The sequence below is a fragment of the Neodiprion lecontei genome, chromosome 4 (genome assembly GCF_021901455.1).
Source record: "Neodiprion lecontei isolate iyNeoLeco1 chromosome 4, iyNeoLeco1.1, whole genome shotgun sequence".
In the NCBI taxonomy this organism is placed as follows: Eukaryota; Metazoa; Arthropoda; class Insecta; order Hymenoptera; family Diprionidae; genus Neodiprion; species Neodiprion lecontei.
Window position 1 is genome coordinate 5,863,159 of NC_060263.1, and position 17,712 is coordinate 5,880,870.

The 17,712-nt window shown below is 40.4% G+C and overlaps 1 protein-coding gene across 3 annotated transcripts; it reads right to left on the bottom strand.

Moving 5' to 3' along the window:
- Positions 1–5,047: 5,047 nt before the first annotated feature.
- On the bottom strand, positions 5,048–14,768 carry LOC107219219 (odorant receptor 22c). Of its 3 annotated transcripts, XM_046737023.1 has the most exons (8): positions 14,602–14,768; positions 12,301–12,667; positions 10,807–10,981; positions 10,575–10,716; positions 9,025–9,124; positions 8,806–8,910; positions 5,578–5,736; positions 5,048–5,494 (listed from the first exon to the last, which is right to left on the bottom strand). In XM_046737023.1, exons 2-8 carry the CDS (start codon positions 12,589–12,591, stop codon positions 5,438–5,440), a joined length of 1,029 nt encoding a protein of 342 aa, XP_046592979.1. In that variant the 5' UTR covers positions 12,592–12,667; positions 14,602–14,768; the 3' UTR covers positions 5,048–5,437. The 3 variants fall into 3 exon arrangements, with proteins under 3 accessions (XP_046592979.1, XP_046592978.1, XP_046592980.1); XM_046737022.1 differs by having other exon boundaries at positions 10,575–10,981; XM_046737024.1 differs by lacking the exon at positions 8,806–8,910 and having other exon boundaries at positions 10,575–10,981.
- Positions 14,769–17,712: the final 2,944 nt, after the last annotated feature.

The window sequence follows — 17,712 nt, forward strand, 5'->3', positions numbered from 1 at the left end:
ACCTATTGTAGAAGTATACTTTCACTTTCGAAATCTGTTTGGAAAATGAAAAATTGCACTACTTTGGATGCATCCAGGCACGCTGCAATATAATAGGACGTAGCCTACTCCCGGCGCAGCTAGCGCTTGCAGACGTTTACGCGATGCAAGTTTTCTCCGTTATTTATATAGATATCGAAGTTGTTTTTGAAGCATGTTGAAGGTAAAAGAGTAATCTGTGCCGCGTATTTTTTCGAATTTTGAAATTCTTCTTCAGAGTCGTTTAAAACGGTGGCGAAATTGGGTACACTTCCCGTGTTAATACAACGGTGGTTAATTTTTTTTTTTCTTTTGAAATTTCACGAAACACACGGCACAGATCCGGTGGTAACTGAAATTGCATGCGGTTTACACGTATCAATTGTTTCGAACGCAGTTCTAGTTTAACCAGCCATACGAGCATAGGTAGTTTTGGCGAAGCATATGACCTATAATTTCGTAATCTGTCATTGCCCCAGATCATTATTGCCCCGTGCGATTACCAAGTTATAATCCGATGTTCAACGCGATCTCAACCTGAGAATGTGTAAAAAATTAAGAAGTCTACGCAGTAGGACTACAGTTTGGAAGAGCATTACTTGAAACCATATGTAATAACAGAGAGGTACGGTACGGCGTGGGGGGTGAACGACCGCTATAGATCAGCTAGAGATTAGTAAAGGGGCGGAATGTATTAAAATACTACGACGTGTGTGCGAATCAATCCAAGTACGCTCATCTTACGCACGCTACAACGAGTGGTAAACAAGACAGTACAGTCCAAAGTCTATATATGGAGAAGAATCCAAAACCAGATCAGTATCAGTCGAAACTCGGAAGGAATAACACGTGAGTCTCGTTGAAAGTAGCTCGTTATGTGTGCTAGAGTGATACTGTTTAGGTCGTTTGACCAGAGTTCTTCTCTAACTTCAATCGGGATGGGATGAGTGAGTGAGAGGGTGAATAAATAAATAACACGATTTCGCGGGAAAGACAAGACGCTTGCTTCGGCATAAAAACCCTCGCGGTGCAGAGGGAAAAGCCGAAGCAAGACAAGTGTTTATTAACTGCAAATCAGATCATCATAAAACAGGATAATACAGTCGCTGGTGCGTTCCTCGTCAACCAGATTGAATGATCATTCAATAATCTTAAGCCAACTCATCTAAGTCTCCACGAGAAACCGTGCTCCGCAACTTCCACGCACTCGTGGAAGCAGGGAATGGGGAGCGTCATGGTGGCCCAATGCCGTGCAAACAGCGGTCCCGACGTCTCGGGAACCAACGCTGAAGTGCAATGACGCTCGCCCGGGAGACGGGCACCTCCGGCCCTACTGGAGGGTGTGCCGTGTCTCCCCCGACCGTGTTAAACGGATAAATCTTAAAACTACGCGAAACGAAATAATCGACGCGCGTGTCTAAGGCAAACCTAACACGTCCTACCTATTCGAGCGCTCGCGACTAACTTGCGCTGCGCCCTCACCGGCCAAGCGAACGTACGTAACTGCCGATTCGAGTATCGGCCCACGAATTTCTGGCGTGGACAATAAGTACGTAATTTGAATTACTATAACGTTAAACTACTTGTCATGTGGAATAAGAAAGTAAATGTATTGTTGTGACTCTTTAGTCACCTTATACGTGGTAAATAGGTACAACATACGAATATAACGAAACTAAAGTATTTGCTGTGATAAATTTACAAACTAATATAATAATAATGAAGTTGCGCGAACAGATACAGTGAATTGTGTGAAGATGGGACTATCAACCCGACGAATCGAGGTTCATGACGATTGATTTGATTATTCAATGACGTTGGGATCGTGTTTCAAATATACTTGCGAAACATATCGGTTTTGACATTTCCCTGTGATGCGAATATATCCTGATGTCACCAACAACTTTTTGTACTCAAACAACTAGCCATACGAGCACAGGTAAGTTTAACGTCCTGTAACGTATCTTTATGAAATGAATTTCCAAGTCAGCCAGATCTCTTGGGCTCGTGGATATTCATGAGAATCCGATGATCCAGCTGAACGTATGTTTTCGCAAACCATCCCCCCTACGCTGACACAGCTTTTTCTACCAATAGATACTTGTCAGACTCGCAGAGCTGTTCGCTTTAGGTCCGTCGTGACATAGTGCAGGTATGCTTACGCATAAGATATTGTGTCAGTCATATTTGCATGGCTTTGTTGCCTGGATGGCTTCGCGGCATCGTATTTTCGTATACAATATTTATTGCTGGAACAATAGCAATTGTGGCTGAAATCGGTAAACTTTCTTTTCGGTGTGTGAGTGTGACTTGTCATAATTACAAGTAGATTGCAGCACTAAATAATGCAGAAAAAGTATAATTATGTACATCCATTATACTGCGTTACGGATGAACGTTTGTACTTACGTCACGTTAGAATAGAGAACACATATAATAGATGTTGAAGCTGGTAACATTATCGTACCGGAACATGCGGTGAAGAAATCAAGTTTTTGCGGTACGCGTATGCTTTGCTTTGTTACGGTTCGATGAATTTCCAACGGTTCTAAACTTGCAAAATGACCATTTTTTTCTCAACGTGCATCGTTACTATGAAATCCTAAATACGATAACGAGTAAACAAAGCCCCAGAATACACATTGATATTTTTCTGATCTACGATGTGAAAGTACACTGTTAAAAATTTCTGTATCAAACTTTTTACACTGTATTAGAAGTTTTATCCGGATGCAAAACAGTAAATTCACCGTACATTTACTGTGTATTCAATTTACAAACACGATAAATTTACTACAAAATTTAGTGATATCAAATTACTTTTTTGTGTTTTTCCTATAAATTTTAGTAAAATCAAAAATTTTCATTGTAAATTTCGAACAAATGCATAGTAATTCACGCTGTTGCACTGAATTTGTGAATCTACACCTCTTTTGTACAGCAAATGGGTAGTAAACTCACAATCATTTTTAACAGTGTGTGTCGCACATCAAAGTCTGAGAACCGTGTGAAAAATGGAAATGTTTTATCGAGCTGAATGATTTTTCAATTTTGGATTAATATTTTCTTTTCAATGTTCATCACTGATATTCAATATTTTGTAGTATTGCCGTAAAGTGTCGCCCTCGATACTGTGAAATTACGCAGGGAACATTTCAATCTACAACTCCATTTTTCCGAAATATTTATATACTTCGATGTGACAGAAAAATAAAACTCTTCCTCGACGTCAAAACTCGAATTGACTCCTCGAGAACTCGATCAACCCCCGAGCCCTGATAATCGACACTAACCCTGTAGGTAGAAAATTAGTAAAAACACAATCGTCATCTGCATTGTCAACCTATAGATTAGACCAAGTATCACGCTGTACGAGGAAAGACTCACACTGTATTTGACTGCGAAATAAACACCCCTGTCTGCAAACCTCGCAGCAGATCGGCAGCAAGATCGGCAAACTAGCTGCGCAGAATAAACACGCTTCACGTGTAAGCAGTCCTCGAGGAGTCTCGGCCGTATTGGGTCCGATCCCGTCAAATTTGATATTAAATATAACTGTTTTGTGTAATAGTTACTTCGACCGTCTGTCGGCGATTTAACTAAGTTCGTCAATTAGATGGATAACTAGATCCAATATATCGTCAAGTAGTAAGTAAATAAATTTATATATATTCGCCTATGGGCTTTTCTATCGTCTTGCAATTACTTTTGGTCCTCCACGTATCCTCCTTGCGTCGTCTCTTCTATTTCAATAATTGAGCTAGATGAATTTCTTATTTAATTATTTATTCACCAATGGTCAATTTGTAAAAGAAAATTTAGGTATTGGTTCCTCGAACCAATTGGCGCCCAACGAATTTATAGAATTAATTAACTAATTAGCCTAGAGCCCTGTCAGCCGACGGACCACGGCCGCGGCAGGTGGTGTGTATTTTTATTTAATATTCGTCAAATTGTCTTTGTCAAAAAGGTACGCCGTCTCAGCATATTCAATCGCAATGTGAAGAAAAAGAGTAACTAAGAATAATGTAACGATACGAAACGATGTCTCACCAAATCCAATCAGTCGAGATCCTCGACAAAGTCTCACGCCAAATGGACGCCGCAGGAACTCGAAGGGAATAGCAGCCGTCAACTTCTCCGCAATTCTTCGACACCGTTCACAATCGCGTGTAAACGGATCTTCTCGATCGACAAAGGTTCGAAACTTTCCATTAAGACCTGGATCAAAATGTTATCGGTGCCCGAAGAGCAGCGGCGTGATAACTTGTAGAGAGGTTCGCCCTACAGTTTCTTGGCGGCGATTTGACTCCGCGAATATTGAACGTGACATCGAATAATATCGTTTTCATCTTGTTGAGACGTTGCCACGACCCCGACTAACAATAAGTCACGCTGGTTACAAGTAGCCTAATGAAATGCTGTAATCGTGCTCAACTGCTTTAGTGTATTCGGAGTCAGCTTGTAATCTGAGATCTCGTTCTGAGAGTTTTTCTTTTTTCAAAAACGAAGTTCACATAATAGAACAGCTTTTTATAAACTTACAATAACTGTATTTTCTGTTTTACTTAATTGCAATTCACTTTCTGATGAATTCGATTGTTTTTCTTCCAAGTTTCTGAAGCGCTTTGGTGATTTTCATCGATTAGAATGTAGACGAGCTTGTAAACCTTTGAGATTTTCAAATGATTCTGAAAAATTGGAGTCGCCTTTCTTATCATTTTATATTACATTACGCGAACTGTAGAATATTTCTCATATTCTCGACTCTTTCAAAACATTATATAATCTCTGATTGTTACACACCGACATTTCTTACACGTACTGGGTCATTTATTCGTCGCGGAACAGGAGTATGACCGATGCAACCGTTTCATCCGGGTTTCACGATCTGCATCGATTCGGCCGATCAGCCACTTTTATAAAAGGATTCGAAGAATTTGTGCACAAACGTGTGTGATGCGGGCGAAGTCTGGATGAAATTTGCTGAAAAATGTATCAAGATATCTACTACATTTGACGCTCTTTCAGTGGTTTCGATTATTCGTTTATTCTATGGGTTCCAGTGTATTCTACGTTCCAACTATTGCAATCACATGAACCAAAGTTGCATTCGATCTTTCATATACTTATTATGTTCTACTGAAAAAGATCGTCACAATACACCTGCCAGCTTCCAAAGTCTCACTGAGCAATACCTCGTTAAAAGCTCGATCTGTTTGCTTTTCGCATTATAGCTCGTACTAGGTATAATGATTTTATCACGTAACGTGGAAACGGAAATAACAGACGAATCAAATTTTCGTCGCCTGGCTGCTGGGTTTAAATCACTAGACAAACTGGCTCATACGCAGAAGATGGTGTACGTATCTTGATGCGACAAAAGCATTGTGACCTTACGGATTATCTGCTTCTGTATTCACTCGTCGAAAATAGCGAGCAGCGTTGCGATGTACGAGAAACTGGTTGATAACCCCTGAAACAAAAAACCGAAAATCCGAAGGTTAAGCTAGTTTGTGAAAAAGTGAAAATTATACTACAGGCTCGTCATATACGTACACTTCCAAACATTTGCAGGTTCAAGGGAGGAAGCATGCCATCAACCTTGATTGTGGCTCGGTCATTGGCCCTTCGCATCATAAGCAATAACGAGCTATGCATCCTAGGCGATTTTCCTACCCACTCGCCATGTAAAATGGATTCCGCTACGCGTTGGCTCTACGGGAGAAATTGAATGCTATCAATGAATCTAATGACTTGCGAAAGTGCAGGTGATAACAACAGATCGATCATTTGAGTGAGCTAAGAAAACGGTACGCTCAATTTATTCATGATTTTTGAAGTACGGTAGGAAAATTCGAACAAGATGTTCCATAAGTATCCAAGGTGTCCATGCCCCAATAAGATGACAGAAGGTGAGCTATCCTGTTTATTGTCATTATCATTATCACGATCATTTTCGTTATCGTTATTGTTAGCATTATTATTATCGTTGCTACATATGTGCCAAACGTACTGCCGTGTCTGGCCATTGGCTTACGGGGCGTTGCCGCAGAAGGCAATTGGCTGATCCTTAGAATTTTTCAGTTCAAACGTGTACAAGTATTTCTTCCAATGTTGCGAATTGGTTTCATTCGCTGAACTTTGCAATTGGATTCTTCGATCGTAATCCGGGGATCACCGGACTTCACACATCAGCTGAGCAGTAGCGTTAGTGTAGACTTTAAATGAATATTACCAAGGTTGTTCCCTGTGATTCCTGTATGCTTATGATGATTACCCGATTCCTATACGCGCTACCTAATATTTAATAACCAAAAACTGGTAATCCAGTACGTTCTTCGATGTGTATCGACTCACATGTATGCGGCAATTGGTTGAAATATGTCCGAAGAAACTATCAGCCACAGGGTACCGAAAAGTTAGAAGAGAAACTTAACAGAATAATGAAAAATTAGCCAAACGGGCCAATTGGTGAATTCGGATCTCCGGTTCGCCTAACAATAGCTCACAATCAGGTGAGATCTTGCGTCCAATAAAGACGTCATGAATGAACCAAACGACCAGATAGTCAATTATATTATTTCTAATGCTAATTATGTCACATTCAGGACAAATTGTTGATGAAGTACCCTGGAACCCTTGGACATCCGAAATTCCGAGAGGGGACACTTTAGCGAGTAGTGAATAAAATATTTCAGGCATCTTGTCTTTTTATTATTTTTCGAGTTCCAACGGCATCAAGCAGTAAGTCGGCAATGAATTCGAGGAAATTGCGGAACGACGGAATAGCGACGATTTCGGAGGAAGATTTTGTTCAGTTGAGGTAAGTAAAGAATAACGTTTATCATAATTCAAGTTGTCAAGTTCAGTTCAGATTCAATACCACTCGCGGTAGCGTCGAAGTTCCGAGTCGGGTGATATTGAAAACGCCGTCTGTTCGATAGTCCGGCGGCGCACCGTCGAGAAAGTAGTTATAGTTTCGGTTTCGAGTAATTATTGCTGTGGCGCTAAAGTTTTTAGGTTTCGAATCGAGAGTTGCGCACTTGCGACTCGTAAATATTGAGTTGGATTTTAGTTAAGGAGCTGCAAGCTCGGTAGATTAAGAAATAGCGTAGGTTACGAATAATTTTCTGTTGTTTAATTTTGTATCGCACAGAACGAATTTTGAATCACTTTTTTTATTTTTTGACTTCCCGTTTCTCTGATTTCAGAGAAAGTAGGAAGTTATTGTAATCACTCCGAGAATGAAAAGTTGAGTTCTCACTAGATCTCCACGTTTTGAGGTCCGGAGAATCACCTGCGATCATTTTCAAATGGACGTCTGTGTGTGTGTATATATTTATGCATGTATGGATGTACGTGCGTGATCAATTTTTTGTCCGACGATATCTCGAGAACGAGTAGTTAGATTTTGATGAAATTAGACTTGATCGACGCACCTCTCTCAGACTTAGACCCGATTAGATTTTGGCTGTGATTGGTTTAGTGGTTTTTAAATAATTTGAAAAACCAAATACACAAAAATAAAATAAAAATTGTGTTATCTTCGCAACGGATGAACGAATTTGCATGAACATTGGTATCCGAAAGTGTTTGGGGTCGCTGATCACATATCTAAAGTCACATTCGCAAAATAAAGATTTCACGTAGTAAATATGCTCGAAAAAAATTACAACATCCGGAGTTTGATGAAAATTGAAAAATTCATATTCTTTGGTTCGCTGATCACGAATTATTACCTGCCTGGCTTTCGTTGTCCCCAAACACTACACAAACCGGACTTCCATGCAAGCGTGAAGAAAAACAGTATTTGATATGCCAGGCCAAACTCGCTTCTTGCGTACTACTTGTCTGAAGGCCGCATGAAGCCGAGGCTCAACCTCTAACACTGTCTTTGCCGTCTTTCACTCTTCCAATTTTTGCATCCTTCTATCACTACATTTCTACTCCTGTCTATGTCGTAGTTCTCTGTCTTTATTCTGTGCTCTTCTTTACACTAGATATCAAACTAGGCTAAGTTTTTTTTGGATCTGAGACTCTGCATATAGCTCAACTCTGTATACCTTTCTTGTTATTTCCCAACATTGCCATGGAAAAGACCGCAATAAACCATCAAACCATCAAACCTCGGCTTCGTGCTGCCGTCAGACTCGCAGTGCGCAAAACGCTCGTTTGGCCTCTTGTATCGAAATATACTAGTTTCGAGCACAAATAACGGGAAGTTCCAAGGCTGACTCACAGTCAGCCCAAATTCGCTTGTTTGTTTTGTATCACCGCTATTGTAAATTGTACGATTTTATTTAATTTTTGTTGAACAGCGTGTTGTTGTCGAGTGTCTTCCTCTCTTTCTCTCTCTCTCTCTCTCTCTTTCTCTCTCTCTCTCTCTCTCTCTCTCTCTCTCTCTCTCTCCCTCTCTTCAAAATCATTCCTCCCCTCACCGCGGTACTGAGATACCGAGCATATTACCCGAGGTTCAGCGAAGATGAAGGTTTCGAAGTGTGTTGACCACGCCAGGCGCCCAACAGAATCTCGCGATATGGTTTGGAAGATAAAATTTTTTCCAGCTTACATCGCGGGCCGCTAAATTATTGTGCGCGCTGTAACTTCTGGGTCACTTCTCCGGGTGGCCAAGGTGCAGTAAAAGTCAAAGTCACAACATCAATCATCCCAGTGAGGATCGCTGACGTACGATTACGATCAGATCGAAGTTGACAAGCATAACAAAACTTAGGTTTTGCCGCACCTGATATAAAGGACTCAACAAGAAAAATTTAAGTCAATTACCGACTGAGCCAAGTAGTCCGCTGGCCAAGCGTACAGAAACAGGTGAATCGTGGCTATCAACATGAAGATCATCAACTTGAAGAAATCAATGGAATCAAATTTCCTCTGTATCGCCGTGAAATGTATAAAAAAAAAAAAAAATTTTTCCGAATTTTACAGACGACGGACATCAACCGTTTGGAAATATATAAATTTTCATCCGTAACAGTTCAATCTTACGTAAGTGATCACGACTCCTCCAAATATAACGCCCAGCAAATTGCTTACGGCCACCCCAAAAGCCATACGGCCCACACTCGTCGACAGTCTGTTCGCAAAGCTGAAAATTGTAAAAACCCCATTTGATTTCCTGAAAAGTTTCAATATTTATTGGAAGAAACAAGCGTTTACAAGCTGGTCGCGTAGTAAGAAGAGAATTCATACCATTCATTCGCCACGACATTGATCATCCAAGTTACCTGTAATGCTTAACTCCACCTGATACACGGCTGAACTAAATGCACAATCTGTATGATCGTTTCACAAAAACCAAAGTATACATTCGTTTGGTGAAAATGAAACTGCGAAGTAGGAAATGTTGGAAAACAGGCTTCCAATGACGAATCTACTTACATTAACGTTCTTCTGTAAAATGTGAGGAAAGCTCATCTGCCTTGGACCATGTTTTGCCTGGAGAACTGTAACTTTTTAATACTCCGCGAAAAAATTATCAAACTTACTAAAGAATTTTTCTCGAGGTTTCGTTCGATCTGCCAAAACTATTTCAGAGAGAAATTTCAATGTAAATTGGATACTTCCGAACGACGATATTTCTCAATGTCGCATTTTCCCGAGGTACAAACTCGGCAAGTACACTTCGGGACGACGAATCTGAGACAGCTAATTTTTCACACCAGACAGTCAGTTGGCAACACAGAGAAACTTACAACGCCATAGCGCCAACTCAATCTCAATAACTGAGGTTAGATTCGACGGTCAGGGGTTATGTTGTGTTCATTGAGATTGAGTTAGTTTCACACTTGACCGACTACGGCGCTGTAGGTTTCTCTGTGTTGCCAACATAACTGTCCAGTGTAAGAAATTAGCCGTCTCAGATTCATTGTCACCAGGTGTATCTTGGGACAAGAGGACAACAGATGTATACGTTGTTACGAATGTTTCTTCCAAAACTGTGAACATATAAAATGGGTGAAGTTGATCAGTTCGTAACCCCCACGGCACTCGACCGCGAGGTTACGGACGGAGCGTCAACGAAAAGCTTTGCCGCGCTGGGGATTTGAACTCAAGTCCTCCCGTTTCGCAATCTTGCACGTTATGCGCGACACTACTAGGATCGGCATATGCCGTATAGGTGTGTGTTTCGCTATATTATTGTAACAAGGGCATCTGAGGTCCCGATTTCGGTGCCTGTGAAGCGTGTGACGAGTGGCGCTTTTTACAAGGGTGTGGGCTGCGCATGCGCAGACTGACTATAGCCTCTTTGATACCCATAAGTTACTTTTGCGGACGCCATTTGAACATCATAGTTATTTTATTTTGGACGCTTCAGAGGCACTCCAAGAGGGACTTTCTCTGCACTCTCTACAAGAATTGATAGGTGATATTCGTACGAAAAAGCGAAAGTCATCAAGTCGGCAAACTACGTTACTTCCGTCAAAAATTCGCTTTCTTGCTCTGGTGACACGAAGTACTATTTTATTTCCGCAGCGTGCCCGATTTATCATTGATAGATACGGCATATTGAAGGAAAAGTACAGAATTAACCTTACTCTATCGATTCCTGGTGCTTTTCAGCACATTTCTTCAATTCAGCTTCTGTGGTTGCCTTATTGATGTCCATGCACACCATATCAAATCTTGCAGCGCCGAACCAGGTTAGAACCACAAATGTTACGGTCATGCATATTGCGCCTTGAATTTGAATAATAATAACAGAGTGTGATATAAATAGCATAATATAAATCCAAAGTGGCTCTATTGAAAACGGGTATGCGGTTCTACCGGGCAAGGGCTGATCTTGAATAAGAGGTGAAAAAATATATGAGAATGGTATGGACAAGGCCACCACGAAAAGTCCCATATGTAGCGATGAACACTTTTTCATGTAGAACTGAATCGCAGCCAATTCTTCGTCGTTAGCTTCTTTCATGAACGACGTCATTTCGGTTATCAACCCCTAGTAAAAAGTTTTACGAATCAAAACACTTCTTTGGAAGCATGACAAAGAATGTGAAACAAGTCTTTCGAGGGCAAGTTTGGTGGAGATGCGTGCAGTTTTCAACGAATGATTTTTAGAACCGGACGTCTTCCTGATTTATTTAATATAGCATGAAAATAGGTAATTTCTGCCGTGAATCACTCAGTGTATGAGCTAGAAATAATTGAATTATAGATAGCCATTCACGTATATTCGTCACGCAAGACACCTTACTGATATGTCAACGAATAGATTACTTAGTTCTGTTGAATGATCCGAAACATCATGCATCTTTATCGAACTCACTGAGTTCAGCGTTTATACAATAGCTGCTTCGGGAAGATGAATTACAGTACGGAGCTTGTGGAACTTTGACGTGTCTATAAAACGTCAATATTTCAACGTATCACAGGTTGACAAATTTGTAAACTGCCGTGGTATGAAAAAGACAGGCAAGATAGAAATTCACGAAATATCTGGAGACGGGAATGCGTGTGAGAGCGAGTAGGTGTAAGGTAAATACAAGCAGCACGCAATTTAGATAAGCAGTTGACATTCCGATTGAATGTTGAGATAATCACGATAATTTCACGGAGTCGCTAATAAATGTTGATCGGACATACTTTCGTTTTGTAATACGTTCACACCATTACACACAATGACCGTCCTCTTCTAATTCGGTTACCGTTAACGTATGAACATAAGAAATTGACCATATTCTTTCACAGCCAGATGGGCAACTTTATGATAAGAGACTTCTTTGCAAAAGCCGACATGTTTACACGTACTTGGCGATAAGATTCGACACCGAAATGGGTTCTGCATCTTAATTATCTTCTGAAGTCAATTTACAGGTGACGATGTATAACTTCGATGTAAAACATAACTACTGGTCTCTGGTGGTGAAAAGTTGCGAAATTGATTACCAAAATATGGAGAGTCAGTAACATGACGAAAGTAACCTCATTCAAATTCAGCAATTCTTTCCCTAATTCAAGCTACTATTGACAACTTGTAAATTAATAAGAGAAGTGTGTTACAAAAAAAAGTGAGGAAGTGTTCGGGGTCACCGTGTAAGTATAATTGGTAACGGTAAAACTTGCCAGTCGTTTTGTACCACATGGAGAAAAAGTTTCAAAAGTTCTCACAATTTAAAACGACTATAATTATGACCACGGAATTTCCCTCCGCTCGGAATGCAAGATGCACGTTTATTGTCAGAAAATCAAACATCGGCCCGTAACTCATTTTCTTTCAACATAAGTTAGTGAGATACATAAGATTTGATTATACTCAACATGAAGGCGAGTTTCCTCGATGTAGCAGATACCGATATACAGTAGCAGACTACCGACTCCTATCATGTCTGTGCTACCCAGGAACATGTCAAGGCGGTTTTCCATGTTTTCGAGCGTTCCACTTATCATTGATGGAAACATTACGACTACATGAGCTACCGATAAGAGCGTCAAACTCCGACGTCTTATGACTTCGGTACGCTTCGCATCAGGAGCTAGCGGCCATAGCAATGTCAAGGTCGATAGAATTCTTGCCAGGCGAAGCGACGTATCTACCGACATTGTCTTCATCACTACTTCTTTCTGTCGAACTTTCTCTGGATTCAAAATTCTTCGATGGGTGGTGAGGAGCCACCGATGGATTATTCTGTTCCAATTTTCGAATAGACTTGACGTGAGCTAATGGATACTGGTGCCGTAACCAATGGGCGCCAAGCGTCGGTCCAAGTGAGCACTCAGGGAATACTTAATCGGTAATATCGTATGAAAATGCGAGCCGTCCACCGTGAATCATTATCGAGATAAGGTGGCACCGACGTACGTTGAGAACTCTTATTAAAATTAATTTCGCGAAACTACTGCGAGGATACGGGTCATCAGCCAATTTCGGTACGTGTGATCCACACAGCACAAGATGTGACAAAATTTAACAGAAACATTGCGACTGTTATGTCAGTGCACGAGTAAACTTGCAACGCCCCTGTGGTTCTTTAATCTGTGACAATCTGTTCGCCACATTTTTGTCCGAGCTACGAGTGTTTCGGGTATCGGCGTTATCCGGATAACCCGGATCCGCCGGATCCAACGCTTCGAATTCGGACATACGAACTATTCGGATAGTTCGAGTAGGTACGTGAATTCCTGGGTATTCGAACTATCCGAAATATTCGAAAAGGTAGATTTCATCTATTCGGATACCTAAATTATCCGAGTCATCCAAACAGTCCTGTTTGCTTCGTAGGGTTCGAGTCAAAATTTTTTGACCACAAGTAATACAGGTACGCATTTGTTATAACCACTGTTATCTGTTCGTTCTTGAAAATTGCTGTCAATTCACTGCAGATGTCTTTTTACACAGCAGCGAAGCGGGAGTGCAATTTCTGTACCGTAAAGTGGAATTGCCAGACATTTTGTGCGAATTCGACAACTAACTCACAATCTTATAAAACTTTTTTTGCAAAAATATACAATTGTTTCTCAATATACCTGGATACGCGGTACAAACGTAATATATTTGCAAGTTTTGCACGAATTCTCATGGATTTGTTGTCCGTCGATAGAGATTCATCAATCGTCCGTATGCAAAACGGAAGATTGAATAGAGTTATTCCATAATCACTAATAGATAAAGGAATTAAGTTAAACTTTATCTGAATTTCACATCTTTCGTCGAATGTTCTTTGAGCCGGTAAAACGACGGTACGGACGATGCTTAATTTCACCAATCAATTTAATTCAAATTATTATTCCACGGCCAACAATTTCAGATTTCAAATCTTTCGGAGAGATGAAATGCACACAAGTGACGTTTAATGTAAAAAAATTCGTGTAAAAAGCAAATTCGACGCAGTAAGAGTAATATCCACAAAATTTGTATTCGTTTCTAATAATTCGTTCCATCGAATCGCCTTTTCCATCATGTCCTCAATGCTCAATAATACAGAATTTCAAATAATCGGAAGAACGAGAGTTCCCATTGAACTGATATAAGTTTCGAGAAATTGAACTAGTTTTCACGCGAGCATTTTGAGTCCTTGGTGCATCCCCAGACGGTACAACAAATGTCGCGAGCGATGCGTTCGTTCCAAGTTCGAACCCCGTACGTAGATTAATTTACATTTTCTTATTTCGACGTTGTTATATTCCGATTTTTGACGTTGAAAAATTTTTCAAACCGACCTTCACGTTCATGCGAATCCGGGAAATCTCTCGGTACAGCGTCGACGATGTCTCGGAAACCGATCAATAGAGTTTTATGTAAATTGAAGGAGAATGAACCGTCAATTCCTTTTTGGGTCAGACTTCGGGACCGAATTACGCAAAGAATAGGGATGGTGAACCATTTTTCGCGTTTGAGATACGTGGACTTCAATATTTGGAGATCAGGGCACCCCCTTAAGGGACGGATGTAACTCCGTTATAATATTCGTAGAATAAAACAACGTAGATATCATGAGTAATGTTCATCGTAACGTTATTCAACGTCCTAATAATTCCTTGTACCGGAATTGGCGCCCATTCGACATTGCATATGAAAATCAACGTAAATTTTTTCTGTTTAAGTATTCACCAGCTACTTACTCGTTATTCGAGGATTACAAAATCCGGTCGAAATACTCCGAAATCTATCGGTCGTACGGTAACTTTAATTCACAGTAAACACGTGAGAGAAATGAAACTCAACGTCTGCTAATCCGTTCTTTCCTACTCCGACGATGAGCAGGCAATGAATCTTACTTACCGTTTAGTTCTTCGCTAATTGTAAGGAATATCTGCGTCGCGTTCCACGCAGCGGAAAGCCTTTCGATTCCAACAAGGTGGGGATCGCCGATTTCTGGCTAACTATTGGTTGAAACAAGTATGCGGAGGGGGCCTTTTGTTTCGCAGACTCGAAGCGAAGGATATAATGTCCGTAACATAGTAAACAAGCCACGCCTAGTCTCGAATCAAACCGGTGATAATTGCCAGGCATACGCATCACTCCCAGGCTTAATGAGCCGGCAGCAGCGATGCTGGAAAGTTGTTAACATTTCATGTCTTCGTTCTACTGGCATTGACGCCGTGACTGTCGTAGGGTTGGTACTCAATTTTCTGCACGTACTAGCTCATACACACGCGAGTGTCACTCGTCATAATTATAAGTCGATTGCAGCACTAAATAATACGGGAAACAGATTATTCTCTATTCACTCTACTGCATTATCAACGAATGTTTGCACTTACAATATCAGATCAGAATAGAGAACATAACGGAAGTTTAAGTGAGTAACGTTATCTCATCGAAATGTGTGGAAGGAATCCACCATTCTACAATTTTCGAATGACTTTGAAGCAGTCAAGTTTCCACAATATGCATTACATGCTTTGCTTTGTTACGATTCACTGAATTTCAGACGATTCTCAAGTTGCGAAACAACTATTTTTCTGCGCACGCATCGTTACTACAAAACTCCAATACAATAATAAATGAAGAAAACATCGGAATTCGGTTGCATGGTTATTCTTTCAACCAACGGTTAGAGAAACATTGATCATCAAAGTCTGAGAACCGTACGAAACGTCGAAATATTTTATCAAGCTGAATGTATTTCAATATTTTCTTTTTAATATTCATTACTGATATCCAATATTTCAATATTGTACATCAATACAAACCTGCCGTTTTGATTTTTTGAAAAGGTAGTTGATTGTGAAAAGAATCCGAAGCCTAAGAAGACGATCTCTCCACCATGAAGTACACGGAAGTTATGGCACGTGGAAATTTAGAAAATAGCGCAAATACACCATCGTCTTCTTTCGTGGCAAGTGATGCGGGTGTTTCAGCCTCAGACCGCAAGCCAGCTCAAAATACATCGCTGCAAGATTACGGCCGCAATCGAAATTATGCAAAACAGCACTGTTGTCCGTGGCATTGGATTCCTCCCAAAATCAGCTATCTTCCAGTGGTACAAAAGCGGTAGGTTTGTAATGAATGTTTCACAAGTTACTTGTATTAGGAATAGTTAATTAGTCATGTTTGCACGTATTTTTCATCTATTTCGCAGCATTTCAACGCAAAATGAGAATAAACCTATTGTAGAAGTATACTTTCACTTTCGAAATCTGTTTGGAAAATGAAAAATTGCACTACTTTGGATGCATCCAGGCACGCTGCAATATAATAGGACGTAGCCTACTCCCGGCGCAGCTAGCGCTTGCAGACGTTTACGCGATGCAAGTTTTCTCCGTTATTTATATAGATATCGAATTTGTTTTTGAAGCATGTTGAAGGTGAAAGAGTAATCTGTGCCGCGTATTTTTTCGAATTTTGAAATTCTTTTTCAGAGTCGTTTAAAACGGCGGCGAAATTGGGTAGACTTCCCGTGTTAATACAACGGTGGTTAATTTTTTTTTTTCTTTTGAAATTTCACGAAACACACGGCACAGATCCGGAGGTAACTGAAATTGCATGCGGTTTACACGTATCAATTGTTTTGAACGCAGTTCTAGTTTAACCAGCCATACGAGCATAGGTAGTTTTGGCGAAGCATATGACCTATAATTTCGTAATCTGTCATTGCCCCAGATCATTATTGCCCCGTGCGATTACCAAGTTATAATCCGATGTTCAACGCGATCTCAACCTGAGAATGCGTAAAAAATTAAGAAGTCTACGCAGTAGGACTACAGTTTGGAAGAGCATTACTTGAAACCATATGTAATAACAGAAAGGTACGGTACGGCGAGGGGGGTGAACGACCGCTATAGATCAGCTAGAGATTAGTAAAGGGGCGGAATGTATTAAAATACTACGACGTGTGTGCGAATCAATCCAAGTACGCTCATCTTACGCACGCTACAACGAGTGGTAAACAAGACAGTACAGTCCAAAGTCTATATATGGAGAAGAATCCAAAACCAGATCAGTATCAGTCGAAACTCGGAAGGAATAACACGTGAGTCTCGTTGAAAGTAGCTCGTTATGTGTGTGAGAGTGATACAGTGAATTGTGTGAAGATGGGACTATCAACCCGACGAATCGAGGTTCATGACGATTCATTTGATTATTTAATGATGTTGGAATCGTGTTTCAAATATACTTGCGAAACATATCGGTTTTGACATTTCCCTGTGATGCGAATATATCCTGTTGTCACCAACAACTTTTTGTACTCAAACAACTAGCCATACGAGCACAGGTAAGTTTAACGTCCTGTAACGTATCTTTATGAAATGAATTTCCAAGTCAGCCAGATCTCTTGGGCTCGTGGATATTCATGAGAATCCGATGATCCAGCTGAATGTATATTTTCGCAAACCATCCCCCCTACGCTCACAAAGCTTTTTCTCCCAATACGTACTTGTCAGACTCGCAGAGCTGTTCGCTTTAGGTCCGTCGTGACATAGTGCAGGTATGCTTACGCATAAGATATTGTGTTAATCATATTTGCATGGCTTTGTTGCCTGGATGACATCACGGTATCGTATTTTCGTATACAATATTTATTGCTGGAACAATAGTAATTGTGGCTGAAATTGGTAAACTTTCTTTTCGGTGTGTGAGTGTAACACGTTATAATTATAAATCGATTGCAGCAATTAATGATACGGTAAAAAGAATTGTATATTTTCATCCTACTGCATTATGGACGAACGTTTGTACTGACATCACATCAGAATAGAGAATATCATAGAAGTTGAAGTTGGTAGCAT